General features: G+C 40.6%; 1 protein-coding gene across 2 annotated transcripts in view; it reads right to left on the bottom strand.

Annotated features, from left to right (window-relative positions):
• The window catches only part of LOC140464045 (zinc transporter ZIP11-like), a 765,315-nt gene that overhangs the window by 346,672 nt on the left and 399,493 nt on the right, over window positions 1-19,150 (bottom strand). For both annotated transcript variants that reach the window (XM_072558684.1, XM_072558685.1), the window contains one exon: window positions 16,027-16,188. In XM_072558684.1, the coding sequence (XP_072414785.1) occupies window positions 16,027-16,188 (162 nt within the window). The remainder of the gene's footprint in view (window positions 1-16,026; window positions 16,189-19,150) is intronic.

Raw genomic sequence — 19,150 nt, 5'->3', positions numbered from 1 at the left:
ATCAGACGTTCCCAGAGGCAAAACAGGACAGCAGAAAGATATTTTCAAGGGCAGTATCCAAACCAAAGCTAGAAAATTGCCTCAAGTTAGTTTGAGCATAGCAGGTAGATAGGGTTAGAAAATTCCTGATGTTAGTAGGTTAGTAGATTCCTGATGAAGGGCTTATTGCTCGAAACGTGATTCTCCTGCTCCTCGGATGCTGCCTGACCTGCTGCGCTTTTCCAGCACCACACTCTCGACTCTGATCTCCAGCGTCTACAATCCGCACTTTCTCCAGAGTTAGAAAAGCCCTTACCTTTTCTCAGGGCTTAATGAGGAAAAGTCAGTGAGTGAGCTTATTTGTCTATCTCGTGGAGAGAGGTAAGGGTCACATCTGGTGAATGCACAGGAAGTCACCAACAGAAAGATCCATTCACGAAGAGATTTTAAAGTATAGATGGGATTGGAAAGGATATTGCTGTGGCTAAAGATTCTTTTTTTTTTGCAGTTCATGATAGAATCCTTCAAAGTTGTCAGATAGATATATGAAACTAGTTTGGCTTCTTTTCTTTTGTGTAATAAACATTGGCAGCTGTGTGTGAATATGTTCAGTGGCTGACCATTACAGATAAAAATTTGCAAAAGCAAAACTTAGGATCTGACAGGCCAGGTTTCACTTGGGAATTTGACTTGTCCAGTTTTATCATCAGATGGGAACTTAACCAGAAAACTTTAAACAATAAGATACTATTCTAACTTATAGCACCTTCTAACTCAGAGGACAAGGGCAGCAGAGACTTGACAGTACCTCCCCCTGCAAGTTCTCTCTAGGCAACACACCAGCCTGACTTGGATTTATATTGGCATTCATTCACTGCCTTTAGGTTAAAATCCTTACTAACAGCTTCTCTACACCTGAAGGACTGCAGCTGTTGAGGATGTATTACAATGCTGTAAATTACTGGAAACATTTGTCACAATAGCCGAGCTTATGTCACGAGTCTGGAAGTACCATGTTGGAGCTGAATTATTTCATTGGTCTCCTTTCAGTCCTGATTCCGGAGTTCCTCCTAATTGGTTGCAGTCCATAATGTCAATCATAAAAGCCCCCATCTCAGAGCTGGTTTCATCATTTACTACCGTTCAATGACCATTCAGTGTAGTTTCACCCAAAATGCAGCGCAGACTTCAGAATATTAAATTACTCAAATGCTTTCAGATTTTTTTCACAAATTAGTTATGCTTGTCCCTGGTGACTGCGGAGAAATGTAATGCATGCATCTAAAACATGCTGGTCACCCCTAGCCCACTTTGGGCATAGTTTTCGGTAGAAAGTATTCTCACAATCTCTTCAGCTACACTCTTCATGCACAGGAGTTTGCCCAATGCACAACTGTGTTTGTTTGTTTGCTGCCATGTGTCATGCATACATAGTATCTATACTCCATTCTGGATCTCACACAATGTCCAGAAAGCCAGGGTCCCTGTCTACTGGAACATGTTGTTATGTTGGCCCATAGGGTCCAGAAAATTCACTAAAACAGTCAACAGTATGGAAACTGCTGTTGGAGGAGTAAGCTTTGCTGAGTGCTACAATGAATCTTGTAGCTGGAACTCATTGCTGTAACCGTACATCATTAGTGTCGGGAGTAAATGTTGAAGATGCTGGATGGTGATACCAATCAAGGAGGCTGCATTGTCTTGATCAAAATTCTCTCTCGTACATCTCTCTTATGACAAAGCTCTTGTCTGGTAAATGTTTAAACTATTTTAGAAAGCTACTTGCGAGAATTTTTATAACAGCATTTATTTGAAATAAGCGTTGGTGATCAGCCGCTGGACATCTCTGCGGAAGTTCCTCAGGGTACAGCCTCAGGCACAATGATCTTCAGATGCTTCATCATTGACCTTCTTTCCATCTTACAAAAAAGATCAGAGATCAGAAGGACTTAGAAGCACAAAAAAACCTCAATGAGTCCTGTCAACCAGTGATAATGAACTGCGTTTCCCCTTTTTCTTGGCCAACTAAAACATTTATATATTATTTGTCTAGATCGGTCTCCATGTGTGTAAGGGTTTAAGAAGATGTGGAATTTAACCTAAAGGGTTATAAGTTGGTAAGTTCTTTTTTGTTCAAACTAATTTATTTGTGCTGAACTGTAGCTTCTTGTAAAATACAGAAATCTGGTTGATGCATTCTATCAATCTGAATTTAGCAAGGAAGTAAATTGGGAATTTTGAATAATTTGATAAAATCTTTTATATTTTTTTGATAGCCCTGGGAATAGTCAGGTTTGACAATCAGCAAACTTTCCCAACTTGGCTGCTATACAAGCAACAATGAAGGAATAGTGATACTTAATTCCAAGTCAGGAGACTGTGCGGCTTGGAGGGGAACGTGCAAATTATGGTGTTCCCATGTATCTGCTGCCCTCACGCTTCCAGGCATTCGAGGTCATGGGTTTGTAAGGTGATGTCTGAGGAGTCCTGATGAATAAAAATTTCTAAAAGTAACAGAACATGATAAATGCATCTGGATCCATAAACAAGTGCACAAAGTGTAATACCATGGAAGTTTCAGTAAACATTATAAATCACTGGTTTGAGCTCTGCAATAGTTTTGTATCCAATTCCTGGCAGCACACTTTTGGAAAGTCTTGAGAAAGCGCAAGAAAGATTTACTGTTATTGTAGCAGGGATATGTTGAATTCTGCTAAATAAAGAGATGACTGGAGCTTGCATTGTTTCCCTTAGAACACAGGAACACAGGATTGGTCTTTCACAGTGGGGTAAAAACAATGACTGCAGATGCTGGAAAGCAAATACTGGATTAGTGGTGCTGGAAGACAGCAGTTCAGGCAGCATCCAACGAGCAGCGAAATCGATGTTTCGGGCAAAAGCCCTTCATCAGGTGTGCTCTTCCAGCACCACTAATCCAGTCCTGGTCTTTCACAGTGTCAACACCAGCACACTGAGCTGACTGGCCTTCTTCTGTGCTGTAAAATTCCATGGTTCTAATGATCTTGGAGAATTGCAGCACTTACTTATACAGATATTTTAAGTATCTGATTGAGCTCTAAATTTCAAATTCACAATGCCATTGTGTGCAAACCTGCAAAACCCAACCAATGTTAACTCAACAATTTTGAAAGCCCAGTCCAGTCCTCAAAAGGGATAAAATTTCAAACTGACCTTGCATAAAAATGGCCCTGCAAAAAGTTATTTCAATTTCTTCACTGCAATCTATGTTTGACAAAAGGAAAATTGTTTTGTATTTCTATACAATACAATACAGCACAAGAATAGGCCTTTCGGCCCATCAAGCCTGCACCGATTCCTAATCCTTATTTAGACCTATTTATTGCGCATGCATGGTTTCGATCCCTCTGTTCACCTCCCTTCATGTGTCTATCAAGATACGCTTTAAACACTGATAATGTGCCTGCTTCCATCATCACCACTGACAGTGTGTTCCAGGCACCGACCTGTGCGAAACATTTTCTCCACATTTCTCCACTAAACTTTCCTCCTCTCAACTTGAACCTGTGCCCTCCTCTAGTTGACCTTTCCAGCCATGGAAAAAACTTCTGCAAATCCACCCAATCTATGCTTCTCATAATTTTGTCGACCTCTATAGATCACCCTTCAGCCTCCGTCTTTCCAGTGAAAAAATCCAAGTTTATCCAACCTCCAGGTTATTGAGAGAAATTCCAATTGACTTTCCTCACACAGTATTGGCATCAGCAATATGTGCCATTATGGTCTTGAAGAGTAATTTTCTGAATTTTCAAAAACAACTTCCTGAAGTAATTCCACAACCTTTAATCTTAAGGCAACCCTGAATATAATTATTCGCTGACCTGATTGTAATGAGAAACATAATGTTCTACTCTGAACTGGAATGATTTTTCACAAGCAACTAAAGATGTCCAACACAATTAACTTAAATTATCTTAATAGGTTTTCCCAGCTGTCACAGAAAGTCTGTAAACCAATAGAATTAATTAGTAATATAAGCCTTTTAATTGTTGTCACTACCTTGATTTTAACAATGTTGATCATTGGAAAGAGTATCTCTCCAGCAAGAGTCAGCAGCTGACAAGGAGCACATTTCCTCCAGGATTAAACAACTAAACTCTCGAGAAAATAGAGATCCTGGAATGCTGCAAGTTAAAGAATTTATGCTGCAACTTCCTGATACTGTCGCACCACTGTTTTTGCAAATTTAGTTATCTCTGACCAGCCACAATTGCAGGGTTTGCACAGGAAAAAGAGAAATAACAAATATCCAACAGGGCCACTGGATTCCTAAAATGTTCACTGCAAGTCTGGTTCTGAAATTCTAATTTTGTTGCCAGCATGCTGGAGGTCACTTCCTTGTGCTTTTTAATTGGAACTCCTTCCTTAAAATCGGATTTAACAAGAAAGTGTGACATTACTGTCACTTGCAATCTGTACAACCCACACCTCCTCAATGGTCCTCTCCTCCCAATCTTAAGGTGGTCACACAGTTAGTTTCTGACATGAGCTCTGTGAATCATTGTTGCTTCACTTTGTGGCTCAGCATGAAGAAGAACATCACAATCTTGTACCCTGTATTACGATACAGTTACTTCAGGTAAGCCTTAAATTTACAAAGAAATCCCAATATGTGATACCATTAGGATTGTGATTAAAGTTTCAGCAAATGCTGCTATACCTTTAGATCAAAGCAATTTCTTCCAGTTGTGACACTGCCAAGAATATTACTATCATTAATTTGTTCAAAAATATTTCACAGAAGGGGTCACAATCGAACTCCCAACTCATAAAATAATCCCAATGTATAAAATAATCTTACAAGGTAGGTTTTGGCTCAGGTTTCCTTAACCACTCCTCTCCCCAAAACACTGACTGATACCAGCAGTGTCTGATGCTGAGGCCCCAGATAATGAATGGCACACATACAGCTATTCAGCCTATCAGATCTGACACTCTCCAGGACTTCTCTCAAGGGACCTATCTTCAGTACAAATGCAAAAAGCATTGCTGCTAGTGATAGCACACACATGCTCACTCACATTTCAATTCATACGCAATGTCAATCGCGCAGACTCCAGTCAAAATCGTTAGAAAAGACATCAGCACGTAGCCTGACTGCTATCCTCCAATAATATAATTAAAGCAACACAATCCAGGACTGAACCTGGGCCCTCAGTGATTTGAACGACTCAACACCATAACAGCATCAGCATGTTTCCACTGGTTGCAGTGTCATTTAAAAGAGTCCAGGTTTGAAGCTCCGTTCCAAACAAAAGTCAACATTGGCAATTCAGTGTCATGTTGAAGGAGTGTTTCACACTTGGAGGTGCTTTTATTTTGCTGAAACATTTAACCAAGGCCCCATTTGCTTGCTTAGATGGAGTAACAACAATCCTGAAGAGCGGGAAGTTATCTGTGGTGTTTTGCTGAATATTTGTCACTCAGTCTATATAGAAAGTAGATTATCTGGTCATTATTGCATTGCTGTTTTGATACTCGCTTGCTTACACAAATTGGGTGTTAGCAAAATATTGGAGACATTGGTGTTTTTGAAAAGCACGACAAAGGTTCAAATCATTCTATTTTTACTTTCGGTGCATTTGCTCCACAGAGCGAACAGGACAGCTTAGTGTTAAACTGAGAAACTTCACAATTGGTATTCAAGAGACCTTCAGAAATTCTTAAAGTTCAGCTCTTATACTCTCTCATGCCACCAAAATGAATTAGTACCTAGTAAAATCACACAGCAGAATTTATTATTAAACAGATATGGAATCCTCCCATTTATCATGAAGATTCATTAATTTTCAGCTGCAATGCAGAAGGTAGTTAAAACATAACTCTGCCTGTTTTTACTTAATTTAACAAGAACTCTATCAGAGAAATGCCGAGGCAGTCTAACTGGAAAGTAAATGGCTGAATAATTTACTTTCAGTCTTAACTGTGGCCAACTTCCTACTTAATTGTATCATGCAGACCTTGCAAAAAGGATGCAAATCACAAATGCTGAGACACTCTACAGTTACTCCAGGTAAAACTTAAATTTAAAACAAAAATCTCATACAGACATTGTGAAGTGAAAGAACAGAAGGAAATAATTAAATACTACTAGGTAGTCAACAAGAGAGTTCACTCTGGAGTTCTGACATTGCTCAACTTAACTCAGAATGAAGAGGTGAATAATTTATTGTCACATATATCTTGAAGGTACAGTGAAAAGTGTTCTGTCACCACAATCTGGCACTATTTTGATGTACTCTAAGGATAATAAGAAATTACTTAAAGTTTCTTCTTCTGTTCAAACTGTGGTCTCAAGCATGGCTTCAGCGTTTATACAAGGTGCACCTCAAGGAGTCCCACTCCAGGAACAGCAACAACAATGCCAATGTGCCCGGAGACCCCGGCTCGGCTGCCGCCACCACCACCTTATGACACTGCCAGGACTCCAGGCTCTGGGTCTACTCCCACCACCATGAATCTAGGCTCTGGGCCTACTCCCACCACCATGAATCCAGGCTTTGGGCCTACTGTCACCAAGAGTCCCCACTCAAGGCACTGCTGCTGCCAGGAGTCCAGGCGCCAGGCCTGGTCACCAGCTCTTCATCATCCTGTTCCACATTCCAAGATTCCCTTCTTTTGTTTCATAAAATGTGGGTAACTTGGGTAGAGATGGGCCTTTGTTTTGGTAATATTAGATAGGATTAACAGGACTAAGTTTCCAGTTTTGCCAACAATGGATCATTCTATGAACCAAGCTAGAATTTGCAATCTCTATGAAACCATACATGATTGGCCCCTAGAATTTCCATTGTAATGTGATCTGCTCCATATAAACTGTACTTGCCATCTGGAGGTTGCGATAAATTACACTGCATTAGTCCTTTGTTTAAATAATGAAAGGATATGTTTAGTGAGTGAGAGTACCTTTTTGATTCACTCCCTTCTTTATTCAAGATGTGAAAACAAGAGAAATTGGAAGATAAAACTGGAGACATACCTCATCAAAACAGAAGCAATTGCAAACTAAACATTGAAAAAGAATGTCACCATGAGCGATGGATATATTTTCTTCTACATGCATTTGGAAGTGCACAGTTTTCAGTTCGCTTTCAGAGTCCTATTAATACATTGATGTGTATTACCTGCATCCAACTACCATTTTGTCTTGCTCCACTTCAAGCACATCAGAAATTCTGTCAGCATACTCTGACTGCTTCAGTCATGAGGCACATTGACTTGTGTGAAAGCAAAATATGTTTCCTGCTTGTACGCAAGATGTAGGCATCATGAGAAGGCCAATATCTATTGCCCACAGCTACACAACTGAGGAAGGGCAATCAACATCCTTACTGTGAAAATAAAACCAGAAAAATTGCAGATGCTGGAAATCAAACTCAATCGGAAATTGTTGGGAAAAACTCAGCAGGTCTGGCAGCAACTGCGGAGATAAATCAGAGTTTTATTTCGGGTCCTTAGAATTTAGAATCCCTACGGTGTGGAAACAGGCCTTTTGGCCCAACAAGTCGTCTGAAGAGTATCTTACCCAGGCTCATCCCCCTTCCCTATTACTTTACATTTCCCCATGACTAATACACCTAACCTACACATCCTTGAACAGCATGGGGCGATTTAGCATGGCCAATTCACCTAAACCGCACAGCTTTGGACTGTGGGAGGAAACAGGAGCACCCAGAAGAAACCCAAGCAGACAGAGGGAGAATGTGTAAACTCCACACAGACAGTCACCTGAGGCTGAAATCGAACCTGGGTCCCTAGCACTGTGAGGTAGCAGTGCTAACCACCGGGCCAGTGTGTCGCCCCGTGGCTCCAGTGATCCTTCTTCTGAAGTGATGGTTGCATTGCTTACAAGTCATTGCTGGGGGTCTGAAGTCACACGTAGGAATGTAAGGAGAGCACATTTCTTTACAAAAGGATCATTTAGGTTTCTCTGACAATCTGGCTGTTTCACAGTCACCAATGGTGATCTAGGCCTTTTAATTCCAGAATTAGTACTTAATGGAATTTCTCATAAGACTTAGTAAGATTTGATACCTTACCTCTGGATGACTCGTGCAGTCAAGAAACACTATGCTAACATAGCCCTTCACACCATAGAAGCAGCAGAAAGGAAAAGGTAGTGAAAAGCCAAGCTGAATACCAAAAATAAACTCAGCGATGGTTGTTTTGTTCAGAGCATGATTCTTCATAGCTGGTATGCAAATCAAATGATCTTTCCAGTGAGAGTATGGAAATGCATCACATAATGAGCTTGACAATTCACATGAAGAAACTGAGAGCTGGATTTCCCAAGCCCTGAGCAGGAACATAGCAGTGTCCTGCCTTGGGATAGCTTCCTGACAGCAGGAGACATTTCAGCTGCCAATTTATATGTTTGAGGTCCTAAGTAGGGGTGATGTAGAGGATTTGCTAGTTGCAGCAGCTGGCAACAATGTGTGGAAAATTATCTGCCACACTCTGGGCGAACCACCTGAACCAAAATTGCAGTCCCCTTTTATTCAGCCTGATTGACTGACCCTTCCATGTACAAGCACCCTCGCAAACTCTGAGTTTCTTCAGCAGCAGCACACCTCCCCCCAAGGCATCACAGCATCAGCCCTCTGTCCTGCAGCATCGATAGCCAGTGTGCCAAGCTCCATTCTACTGGGAATATCCACGTACCAGTGAAAATGTGGCCTTCAGAGGATGGGTTTTTGGTATTGACACAGTCTGCATGAGAATCCTGTCCTGGACATCTAAAACTTGCTAAGTGACAAATGCAAAAACCCTTGTCTGCCTTAATACAGAATGTCTGAAGCAGTGGAAAAGCTGTACTGCACTGAGATTATTTGTGAAAAGACACAAATAGATAAAAGCCCTGTTTGTTTCTTTAAAGAAAGAAGACAGTCCATAAAATCTGATGCAGAGAATTGTTACATTCAACTTGTTTTCATTAGCGTACGGTTACATTACATGTTGAGGCAAGACTGACACTGCAAGGAGACCACTCACATCAAACAAGAACAACATCTTTTCAACAAAGATGTGCCATCACTGTCACAGAAACAGCGGGAGGTCCTCTCTTTAAGGAACTGGAGGGGATTTATAACTCAGCTGATGTGCACAATATTTCTACAAATGTACATACATACATACAATATGTAAAAAAAATTGAACCTTTCATCTTGCAAGACAGGTAATATCAATGTTCTTACCTTAAGCACAATGGGTTTGCAATTCTGATTTGATAGGCATTCACTACTTTGTTGTCCAGGAAATAAGAGGGACACTCCACCAACAGATGTGCAGAAGGAGGTAAGTGACAGCTCTCGGCTATCAAGTTCCTTAACAAATGACTCTTGGCAGCACCCACAAAGCCAGTCGCATCTCGGTGATTCATTCACAGGGGAAGCAATGGTGTAACGGAATTATTGGATTAGTGGTGCTGGAAGAGCACAGCAGTTCAGGCAGCATCCAACGAGCAGCTCGTTGGATGCTGCCTGAACTGCTGTGCTCTTCCAGCACCACTAATCCAGTATTTGATTTTCAGCATCTGCAGTCATTGTTTTTACTGTAACGGAATTATTGTTGAACTACAAATCCAGAGACTCTCAAATATCCTGGGGAGCCGGGTTCAAATCCCATACAGTGGCAACGAGGGCAGGTTAGAGGCAAGGAATTCTACAATAATTAACTTCTCTCCTGGCTGTTCAAACCCTGTCCACTACCTACAAGGCACAAGTCAGGAGAGTGATGGAATACTCCCCACTTGCCTGGATGAAGTCTGATATACCATGACCGGTCTGATAATCTTTAAATCTACTTTCCTGCCTTATCCCCACAACCCCGATTCCTTTAATTTTTAGAACTCTGTCTCAACCTACACTCAACAACCCAGCCTTGATAGCTCTCAGTGTCATAAAGTCACAGAGATGTACAGCACAGAAACAGACTCTTCGATCCAACGCGGCCATGCCAACCAGATATCCTAAACTAATCTGGTCCCATTTGCCAGCATTTGGCTTATATCCCTCTTCCTGATGAAGGGCTTTTGCCTGAAACGTCGATTTCCCTGCTCCTCAGATGCTGACTGACCTACTGTGCTTTTCCAGCACCACTCTGGTTTCCAGCATCTGCAGTCCTCACTTTTGCCAAATTCCTCTAACCCCTTCCTATTCATATACCCATCCTGATGCCTTTAAAATGTTGTAATTGTACCAACGTCCACCACTTCCTCTGGCAGCTCCATTCAGGTACCACCCTCTGCATGAAAAAGATACCCCTTAGGTCTCTTTCATATCTTTCCCATCTCTACCTAAAGCTATGCCCTCTCATTCTGGTTCCCCACGACTCCAGGGAAAAGACTTTGTCTATTTATTCTATCCATGCCCCTCATTTTATAAACCGCTATAAGGTCACCCCTCAGCCTCCAATGTTCCAGGGAAAACAGCACCAGCCTATTCACCCTCTCCCTATAGCTCAAGTGGTAAAGAATTCCACAGATTCATTACTCTCAAAAAAAAACAAATTTCTCCTCAGCTGACTTAAATGGGTGACTCCTTATTCTGAGATTATGCCTCCTGGTGCTAGACTCTCCAAAAGAGGAAGCAGCCTTTCTGCACCTAACCTGTCAAGCCCCCGAAGAATCTTATACATTTCAATAAGGTTTCCTTTTATACTCATAAACTCCAATGAGTCCAAGCCCAACCTATTCAACCTCAAAAGATAGGCCTTCCAACCCTGGATCAACATTGTGGGCCTCCTTGAGATTGCATTCAATGCCTGAAGGAGCAGCGCTCCAAAAGCTCGTGTTTTCAAATAAATCCATTAGACTATAACCTAGGGTTGTGTGATTTTTTTGACCTTGTCCAACCCAGTCCAACCCCGGCTCCTCCACATTAAGTATATCTTTCCTTCGATAAGGGGACCAAAACTGTTCACAGCTGAACTTAAAAATATATGACCATTCCTCCACTGTCAGTGAGCGCAAATCCTGAAAGTCCATCCCTAAGGGCATTGTGAGCCTTCGGAGTGTAGCTGTTCAAGAAGACAGTTCACCACCACCTTCTCAAGGGCAACTAAGGATGGACAATAAATGCTGGCCAGCCAATGATGCCAGATAAATAAAAATAAGTAATCCAACTGTGGCCTAACTGGGATCTTGTACAGTTTTAATAAGACCTCCCTATTTTTGTACTCTGCTCCCTTTTAAGTAAAGGCTGACATTTCATTTGCCTTCCCAATTACTCACTAAACCTGGATAATAGCTTTCCTTGATTCATGTACAGGGACTCATTAATCCTCCTGTGCTGCAACTTTCTGCAGTCTTTCCTTTTGAAATAATATTCATCTCCTCAGCTATTTCAGTGGAAATAATGTTGCCTACCCTACAAACTACTCCAGTTATCACTTAATATAGCAAAGTTGTAGTAAATATCATCAGAGTAAATAATGTGGTTGCGTATGCTCAGTGAATTGCTCTTTGAGATGAGAATCATGTGTTCCAGACACAATTGCACTGCAACCTTGTGCTTGTCCTTGAAATGCTATCAGATGGACTTGTTCTTTTTTTAGCATTTAGGGAGCAAGTTTTGGGAATAGTGTCAAAGCATTATACATGAGGCTTTAAATCTCTCTTCAAGGAGACTAAACACTACTAACAGTCTGTTAACTATATCACAGAGAATTTACAAATTAAAGACATGCACTTGGGAGCAGGGATTGGCAAATATTCTACTGATTAAATACACAGATGCTTTGAACATCTTCAGTAATATTTTTTGTAATCACTAATGATGTGATAATCACGTTTTAACAGCAGGTTAGTCACAGCACATAGTGGAGGGTACAGGCGGTACTGTACAATGGATGAGTAATTTGGGGGAATCCAAGTATGATCTGATTGACTAGAATGAACAATGATTCATTAATGAAAGATGTTGTCTCCTAAGTAAGTGAGTAACAAGACAGCAGCAGATGGACATCGTCTGATTGACTCCCTTTCCAGTTAAATACCTGGAAGTATTGGGTCCTAGAGATTACTTTATCAGTCCTTGAATTTTCTGCCTAAAATGACATAATCTTCTATCCTTGCTTATCTTTGAAAGGCCAGATAAATTGAAATGACAGGTAAATCCAGTGACCTTACTGATCTTGCCCTGTAGTATGATATTCAATCCAACACAACAGCTTATAGATCCTAGCCATGTACTGCATGAAATAGATTTTTCTCATGTCACCTCCCACCCTTTTGCCTTTTACCTTAAATCAGTGCCCTCTGGTTCACAACATAGGGCAGCACAGTGGCTCAGTGGTTAGTACTGCAGCCTCACAGAGCCAGGGACCCGGGTTTGATTCCGTCCTCAGGCAATTGGCTGTGTGGAGTTTGCACATACTCTCCGTGTGTGCACGGGTTTCCTCCAGGTGCTCCTGTTTCCTTCCACAATCCAAAAATGTGCAAGTCAAATGGGTCGGCCGTGCTAAATTGCCCATAATGTTAAGTGAATTAGTCAGAGGGAAATGGGTCAGGGTGGGTTACTCTTTGTGGACTTATTGTGCTGTTTCTACACAGTAGGGAATCTAATTTAAACACTTCCAAAAGTGGGAATATTGTGTGGATTTCCTCCGGGTGCTCCGGATTTCTCCCACAGTCCAAAGATGTGCACGTTAGCTGAATTGGCTATGCTAAATTCCCTTAGTCTTCAGGAATATGTGGGTTAGGTGCATTAGTCAGGGTAAATAGATCTGGGAGGGATACTCTTCAGAGGGTCAGTGTGGACTTATTGAGCCAAATAGCCTGTTTCCGTATTGTAATGGTTCTATGGTGTATGATATTGCTACTTCTGCACACCATCAGCTTACACACTTTGCTATAACAGGCAGGACAATGAATGAATATTAAAACAGTTTTGGGAAATTCATCTCTGGCACATGGAAATGATCTAACAAGTTCCAGAAGATCCCAGAGATCAAATAGCACAATTCTTTTAACCTACCACCACCGAACCCCAATTATCCATATCCAACAGGCAGCTATTTTATCAGGAAAGTTTCACTGCATCACTGCATTGAATTTCAGGCCAGTTAGTAAAACAAAAATTGTTTTTGGAAAGGAGATAACATCATCAAGTTTTTATATGATGTGCCTCAGATATTTCTCTGTGCCCTTTAAGCATCTTTTGAAGGAATTTTACTTGTCTATTCTTGATACACTTGACATTTTAACAACAAGACTTCACTGAGACACCGTAAAAACTCATTTGTTAGTATGATCACAGCTATGAAAGAACACAGCCAGTTATTCAGTGTTGTATCTGTGTGTGCAATAGCCTGGAACAGATATAAAGAACAATCTAGGTAATAAACAGAATTGGTAATAAACAGAATTAGGAATAATGAAAAATATATAATACCACTGAAAACTTGTAACTGGATGATTATTTGTATAAAATGGATGCACTTGGATATATTTTACACAATATAGTGGTGCTGCAAGTCAACAGAAAAGCTGCCTACAATACAGGCTTCAAGCTGATACAGAAACAAATGTGCAGCCCGAATTAGAACAAATAAAACCTTCAATAATTCATCAGTTTATATCATGTATCTTGAAATTTTATTCACTTCTTTCATTTAAGATCCCGAGTCTGATGATTGAGGATTTGAAGTACAATTAAACTGGGACTTAATAAAGAGTAGCCATTGTGTGCAATTGGAATCAAATTTAAAGTAGATAAGATGCTGGATGTGCAGAGATGCAATAAAATGGATACACACAAGGGAAAGAAGTCTAAAATAACAAACACAACTACCAATACCCAGGATATCTTCAAATGGCGACACTTATTCAAGCAACCTTTGTTTCAGCACTGTATTTCATTGCAATAAAGAAAAATCAAGATTTATCACTATAATTTATATTTTCCAGCCACAGCCTCTGCAATTGGCTCAGGTGGAAATCAGTTAATAATATCACAGAGGTTCACAATTTCCCCTTCATCCTACATTGCCTAAATTGCCCACCCAGTTATATTTGCTTTCACCTCTGAAGTGTTTTGTGATAAGATAATTGTTTCCACATAATTGTGTTCCATTATGTGAGTGTGTTTGCATCAGATAAAACCTCTCTTTGCAGCATCACTAACTTACCATAAATTTCTCATGACAAACTTCCGGATGAATAACACTTTGTCTCTCCTATCTATAAGCTAAGCAAATGCGAACATAACTTAAAATAACGCAATGGGACACAAGGAGATCTGGAAAGTTAGAGTGTCTCAAGTCAGTGTTGAGGTGCATGCATGCTGAGATACAAGTTAGTGCAATGTTAATGCACTAGGGTGATGGTGGTATAGTGGTGAGCATAGCTGCCTTCCATGACCTGGGTTTGATTACCGGCCATCACAGTGTTATGGTTTCTAAACAGACTTTTGGGGGGCACTGTCCCTCAGTGGTTAGCACTGCTGCCTCACAGCGCTAGGGACCTAGGTTCAATTCCTGCCTCGGGCAACTGTCTGTGTGGAGTTTGCACGTTCTCCCCGTGTCTGCTTGGGTTTCCTCCGGGTGCTCCGGTTTCCTCCCACAGTCCAAAGATGTGTAGGTCAGGTGAATTGGCCATGCTAAATTGCCCATAGTGTCAGGTTCGTTAGTCAGGGGTAAATATAGGGGAGGGGAATGGAGCTGGGTGGGTTACTCTTTGGAGAGTCGGTGTGGACATTTTGGGCCAAATCTAATCTAATCTAATTGTCCTCATTCCCTGCATGGCATGACTCAACCTGAACTGCCGGCATCCAGTTGATGAATCCTCACAAACTCTCAAGAGTGGAGAAAACAGGAGTACAAAGGAAATCAAATCACATTGGGTTGTTCATTCATCAAGCAAGATGCAAAAAAAAAACAAAGGACTCGTTGCTCTTAAGAGGTCACGGGATGGTGAAAGGAATAGGATCTTGATGGGAAAAATACCTGAAGCAGAGAATGCATTATATAGTTTCAATATTTGACACCTAAATATTGCAAGTGCCCCAGCAGCTAGCTAACAGTTATTAATGCTCCTGATAAAACACAACATCTCATCACGTATTGAGAAATGCAAATACAAATATTGTGGCCGATACTGATGTCATTCATTATCAAAGCACTTGCACCTGACACACCGACTCCCTACAGCTTCTCTTACCTCTCTGATTAAAATGTTCTATATACCTATAAGGAAATAGATTCGGTTTTCATAGATATTACTGCAGCTGATGACCATGCAACAGTAATGTACACTCCCTCCATAGTTTACCCAGTTTCCACAGCAATCTTCTGTTCATGGATGGGTAGAAAAAGAAATGTCCCAGAAGCTATAGTCAGTGATATAATCTATTTTTAAATGATCTGCGAATATAGAAGGCTCTTCGACCTTATTTTCCCTTCTTCATTTAGTCGCAGTCCTTCCACTTAAACTCTAATTTTCTGATTACTCTTGCTGAAAACATATCACAGCCTAAACATGTAGAAGGAGGATGGTAAATTCAATTAATACTGGCAGAGATTAATTTAAAGTGCTTAACTTATCAAATGTTATAGGTAGCCCAGACTGAGCTTGCCTAACAACTAAGGGTCGCCATTTTAAAACTTTCAGCATTAGACCTAATCAGAGTCTTTTGTCATTTATCCGGTGAATTACTACAGCCACTGATCTCTGGAACAGTCAAAGCAAACTCAAAGCATTAACACTGTTTCTCTCGCCACAGAGGCTGCCAGACCTGCTGAATATTTCCAGCACTTCTTGTCTTCATTTCCAAAATTCAGCATCCACAGTAATTCGCTTTTTATTATTTGGTATAATAGTAACTGTGTGATTTCACTTTCTACCTAAAGCCTTTCACTGTCCCAGAGGCTCTTAACCAGCCCTACAGGTTGATTTCGAGGTGGATTCAAATGGTCATATCTTCCAGAGTCGCCTGCATGGCCATTTGATGAAATGGACTTTATTTTCAATATCATTTTGAAAAGGTTCTGCTGGAGTTCACTGTTTCTTACCTGGGATGTTGTGTATAGTGATGGCAAGAATGAGTAAGATGATGCGCTTCCAACTGCTTTGTTCTGGAGTGGATCTTGGATGATTGACTGCAGTCAAATCCTCTGAGTAGTTGGGCTGCTGTGTCCTTTTTCTCTGATAGACTTCTCCATTGTCTACTTTCTCTGAAATGAAAAGAAAACCAATAAGAATGCAAAAAGAAATAGATTATGTAGGACAATTTTTACTTGTCACCTTAAATCAGATTAAATTCTGAATTCATGATTACCATTTTCAAGATTTAAAAAAAAAGTATAACTGGAAGTCTTCACAGATTTTCCAGAGACAAAAGGTGGTAAGTTGGCAATCTTTTCAAAGGGGTTAAAAACACAACGCAGAGTATAAAGGGCAAACATCTCCTTTCTCTACTCGTTGAAAACATTCCAACTATAATGAGTTTAGGCCCTCCTTCATAGGAACGCCACACAGCAGTGACGCAAATACAAAAATAAAATTAGGCCAAGCAATGACCCATACTCTACCTTTCTCGACCAAGACAGCTACAGAATAAAGACATGGCTTCTTCCCAGATTCACACAAAGATGTAAAACTTACTGAGTCCAACATTTACTCAGCTGCATATTGTCAATGTAACTGACTCATAAAGCCCATCATCCAATCTGTCTGTGACCTTCGACCTAGTGGAATTTCTAGCAGACGAGAGTAAGACATCCTCAGCATGACTGTGGCCCTTAGTTACAACACACCAGGCTGAGGGGGCTAGTTCAAACTCCAAGGTCAGACTTCACTAAAGGGCTGGCTCCATCCAGCCAGCCAAGCTGTGGAACCCAGGACTACCCCTAGACACAGTGGGAGGAAGAAGCCTCTGAAGGCAAACATATGGCATGGTTGAAAATTAGTTGCAAATCGAATCTCCCATTTGTTAATATATTATCATTTTACATCATCAGCTGTCTGGTCAGCTCTCATTTTAGCTGCAGCTTTACAAGAAAGAAGCAAGTGAAGCGGCCTTTCCTTAGCACCACACAATGTTCAAGCCCAAGGAGTGAAACTCTCTACCCAGTGCCCATCTTGTCAAGGTAGAACGAGAGAGCATCAGATGATTTCAAGCCTCCCAATAGTTTTTCTTTAACATTAACTTTTATTCAGAAAAAAAAAATGAACAAGAACAAATCAATAATATGTGTTTTCATTTTGGGATAAGCACGGACTGCTTGTCTTTCCACCAATAAGACATTTACAGTCAGTGATGACATCTCCCAACTCAATTCCATTGGAATCTGTTGTCAATAAGTTCTGTCTGGCTTTTTGCAGTTGATGCTGCTTTACCCTATCATGATGTTCCTTCTGTTCAATGTCTTAGTTTTCCTCCTCAGAAGACCAGTGCCATTCTCACTGCTCCTCATTGTATGTCACATCCACTTTTTGCCTGCTCCAGTTGACCACAGCTCAGCTTGTAAAGGTAATGCAGTGCATTCTATCTGTGATGTCCTGCAAGGAGCATCCAGACCCATCCAAGCAAGAGAAGCAAACCTTCCTGAGACCTAACAGGGACATCCCAGTGAAACAATGGACTTCATTGTACCTATGTTTGGCATGAACATTTGCAATAATACTGTCATGATCTAGATTGCTTGTGCCCTGGATTGATAATCAACATAGTTGCTCAATGCATGAGGTATGCAAGTTTTGAAATTGTAGATGTTTCAACCTATAATGTGAAAGTGCAATTGTTGATTAAAGGGCCTCATATCACTCACAAATGGAGCATACTCCCACGAACAAAGCAAATTTACTGCACCCCCTCTGGACCTGCTATTATTTCTAATTTGAACCGTATGGGCATTTAGTTGAAGCGTACGCAGATTGTTTGCTGCATAAGCTACTGTTACATTCTGTGGGTGTCAAATTGACATAGCATGGCACCATAGCCCCTTGCCATTTACCAGGAAGACTTTCATCTCGATGTTACAATCTTCTGTGGAAAATTGGACAGTCTTTCTTCAACATTGAGAATCTTTATTTTCCTTTCAAGCAGTATTTTCATGACTGTCTCACCGCTGTCCATGACATTCAGAAGCTGTGAAAATTCCGCTCTTTGTCTCTGGATGTACCAGACAAGGGAGCTGAAAATACCCTCTTATTTAGGTTTGGGAAGATAATGACAGAATCACAAAAGTCTGACTGCCTAGGAGGTGTCCAATTTGGACAATATGCCTGCACGATGAATATATATGAGTACATAAAAATACATAATGTCAAAACATGAATGTCATATTTCTCTTGATCAAACCTATTCTACCAGAGTGTGATCTTATAAAGAATTCAGAAATGTGATCACTCAAGTAACATCTTGTTTCATGCTGCACAGAAACTAGTTGTTCCAATATATTTGTTACTTACAAAAATATACAAAATAAGAAAGGGACTTCATCAAGAAAGATTTCATGTTCATCAGAGATGTTATAACATATTTCACAGAGAGTAAATGGCTACAATAGGCAGGCTCTGTGGTTATTATCAATGAATGCAGCTTGGGCAATACTACAAGCTGCAAGGACTTTAAGGGCTGTTTGGGTTGGCGATTAAACATTGCAGAAGACACAGAATTTCTGGTTTTCTTCAAACAATAATAGTAAAAGATAATAGATCTTTAACATCCATCTAAACAATGAGCCAGCTGTTTAAAATTACTTTAACACTTCACCTGAAGGATAATGTTTCTAGTAATAAGTCAACGCTTGGTTTGGACTATCTGGTTAGATTGCATGTTCAGGTCTTAGAGTGGGACTTAAACCCAAATTGCTGTCAGCCAGCAAACAGACTGGCACTAAGATGCAAAGAGTTGTTCTACCTTTGGTAAAGATTCATGGTTCTGATGCTCCTTCTCAAGGTTTAAACTCCAACTTCATTGCTTATCAGCAAAGTCAGCTCTCAACCATTATACACTTGGCAAAAGCTGAACCTATGCACTTAAAGGGGATTCTGTGATGCAGTGGTACTGTCTCTCCTCTGAGCCAGATAGCCCTAGTTTAATTCCTATCTGTCTCCGATGTGTTTTGTAAGATCTCTGAACAGGGTGATGTAGAGATAGCCAGACTCTATGCAACTGGCAACCCCATCTCC

This window comes from Chiloscyllium punctatum, chromosome 39 (assembly GCF_047496795.1).
Source record: "Chiloscyllium punctatum isolate Juve2018m chromosome 39, sChiPun1.3, whole genome shotgun sequence".
NCBI lineage: Eukaryota > Metazoa > Chordata > Chondrichthyes > Orectolobiformes > Hemiscylliidae > Chiloscyllium > Chiloscyllium punctatum.
The sequence above is the reverse complement of the archived record's forward strand: the minus strand, read 5'-3'. Positions and strand labels throughout refer to the sequence as shown.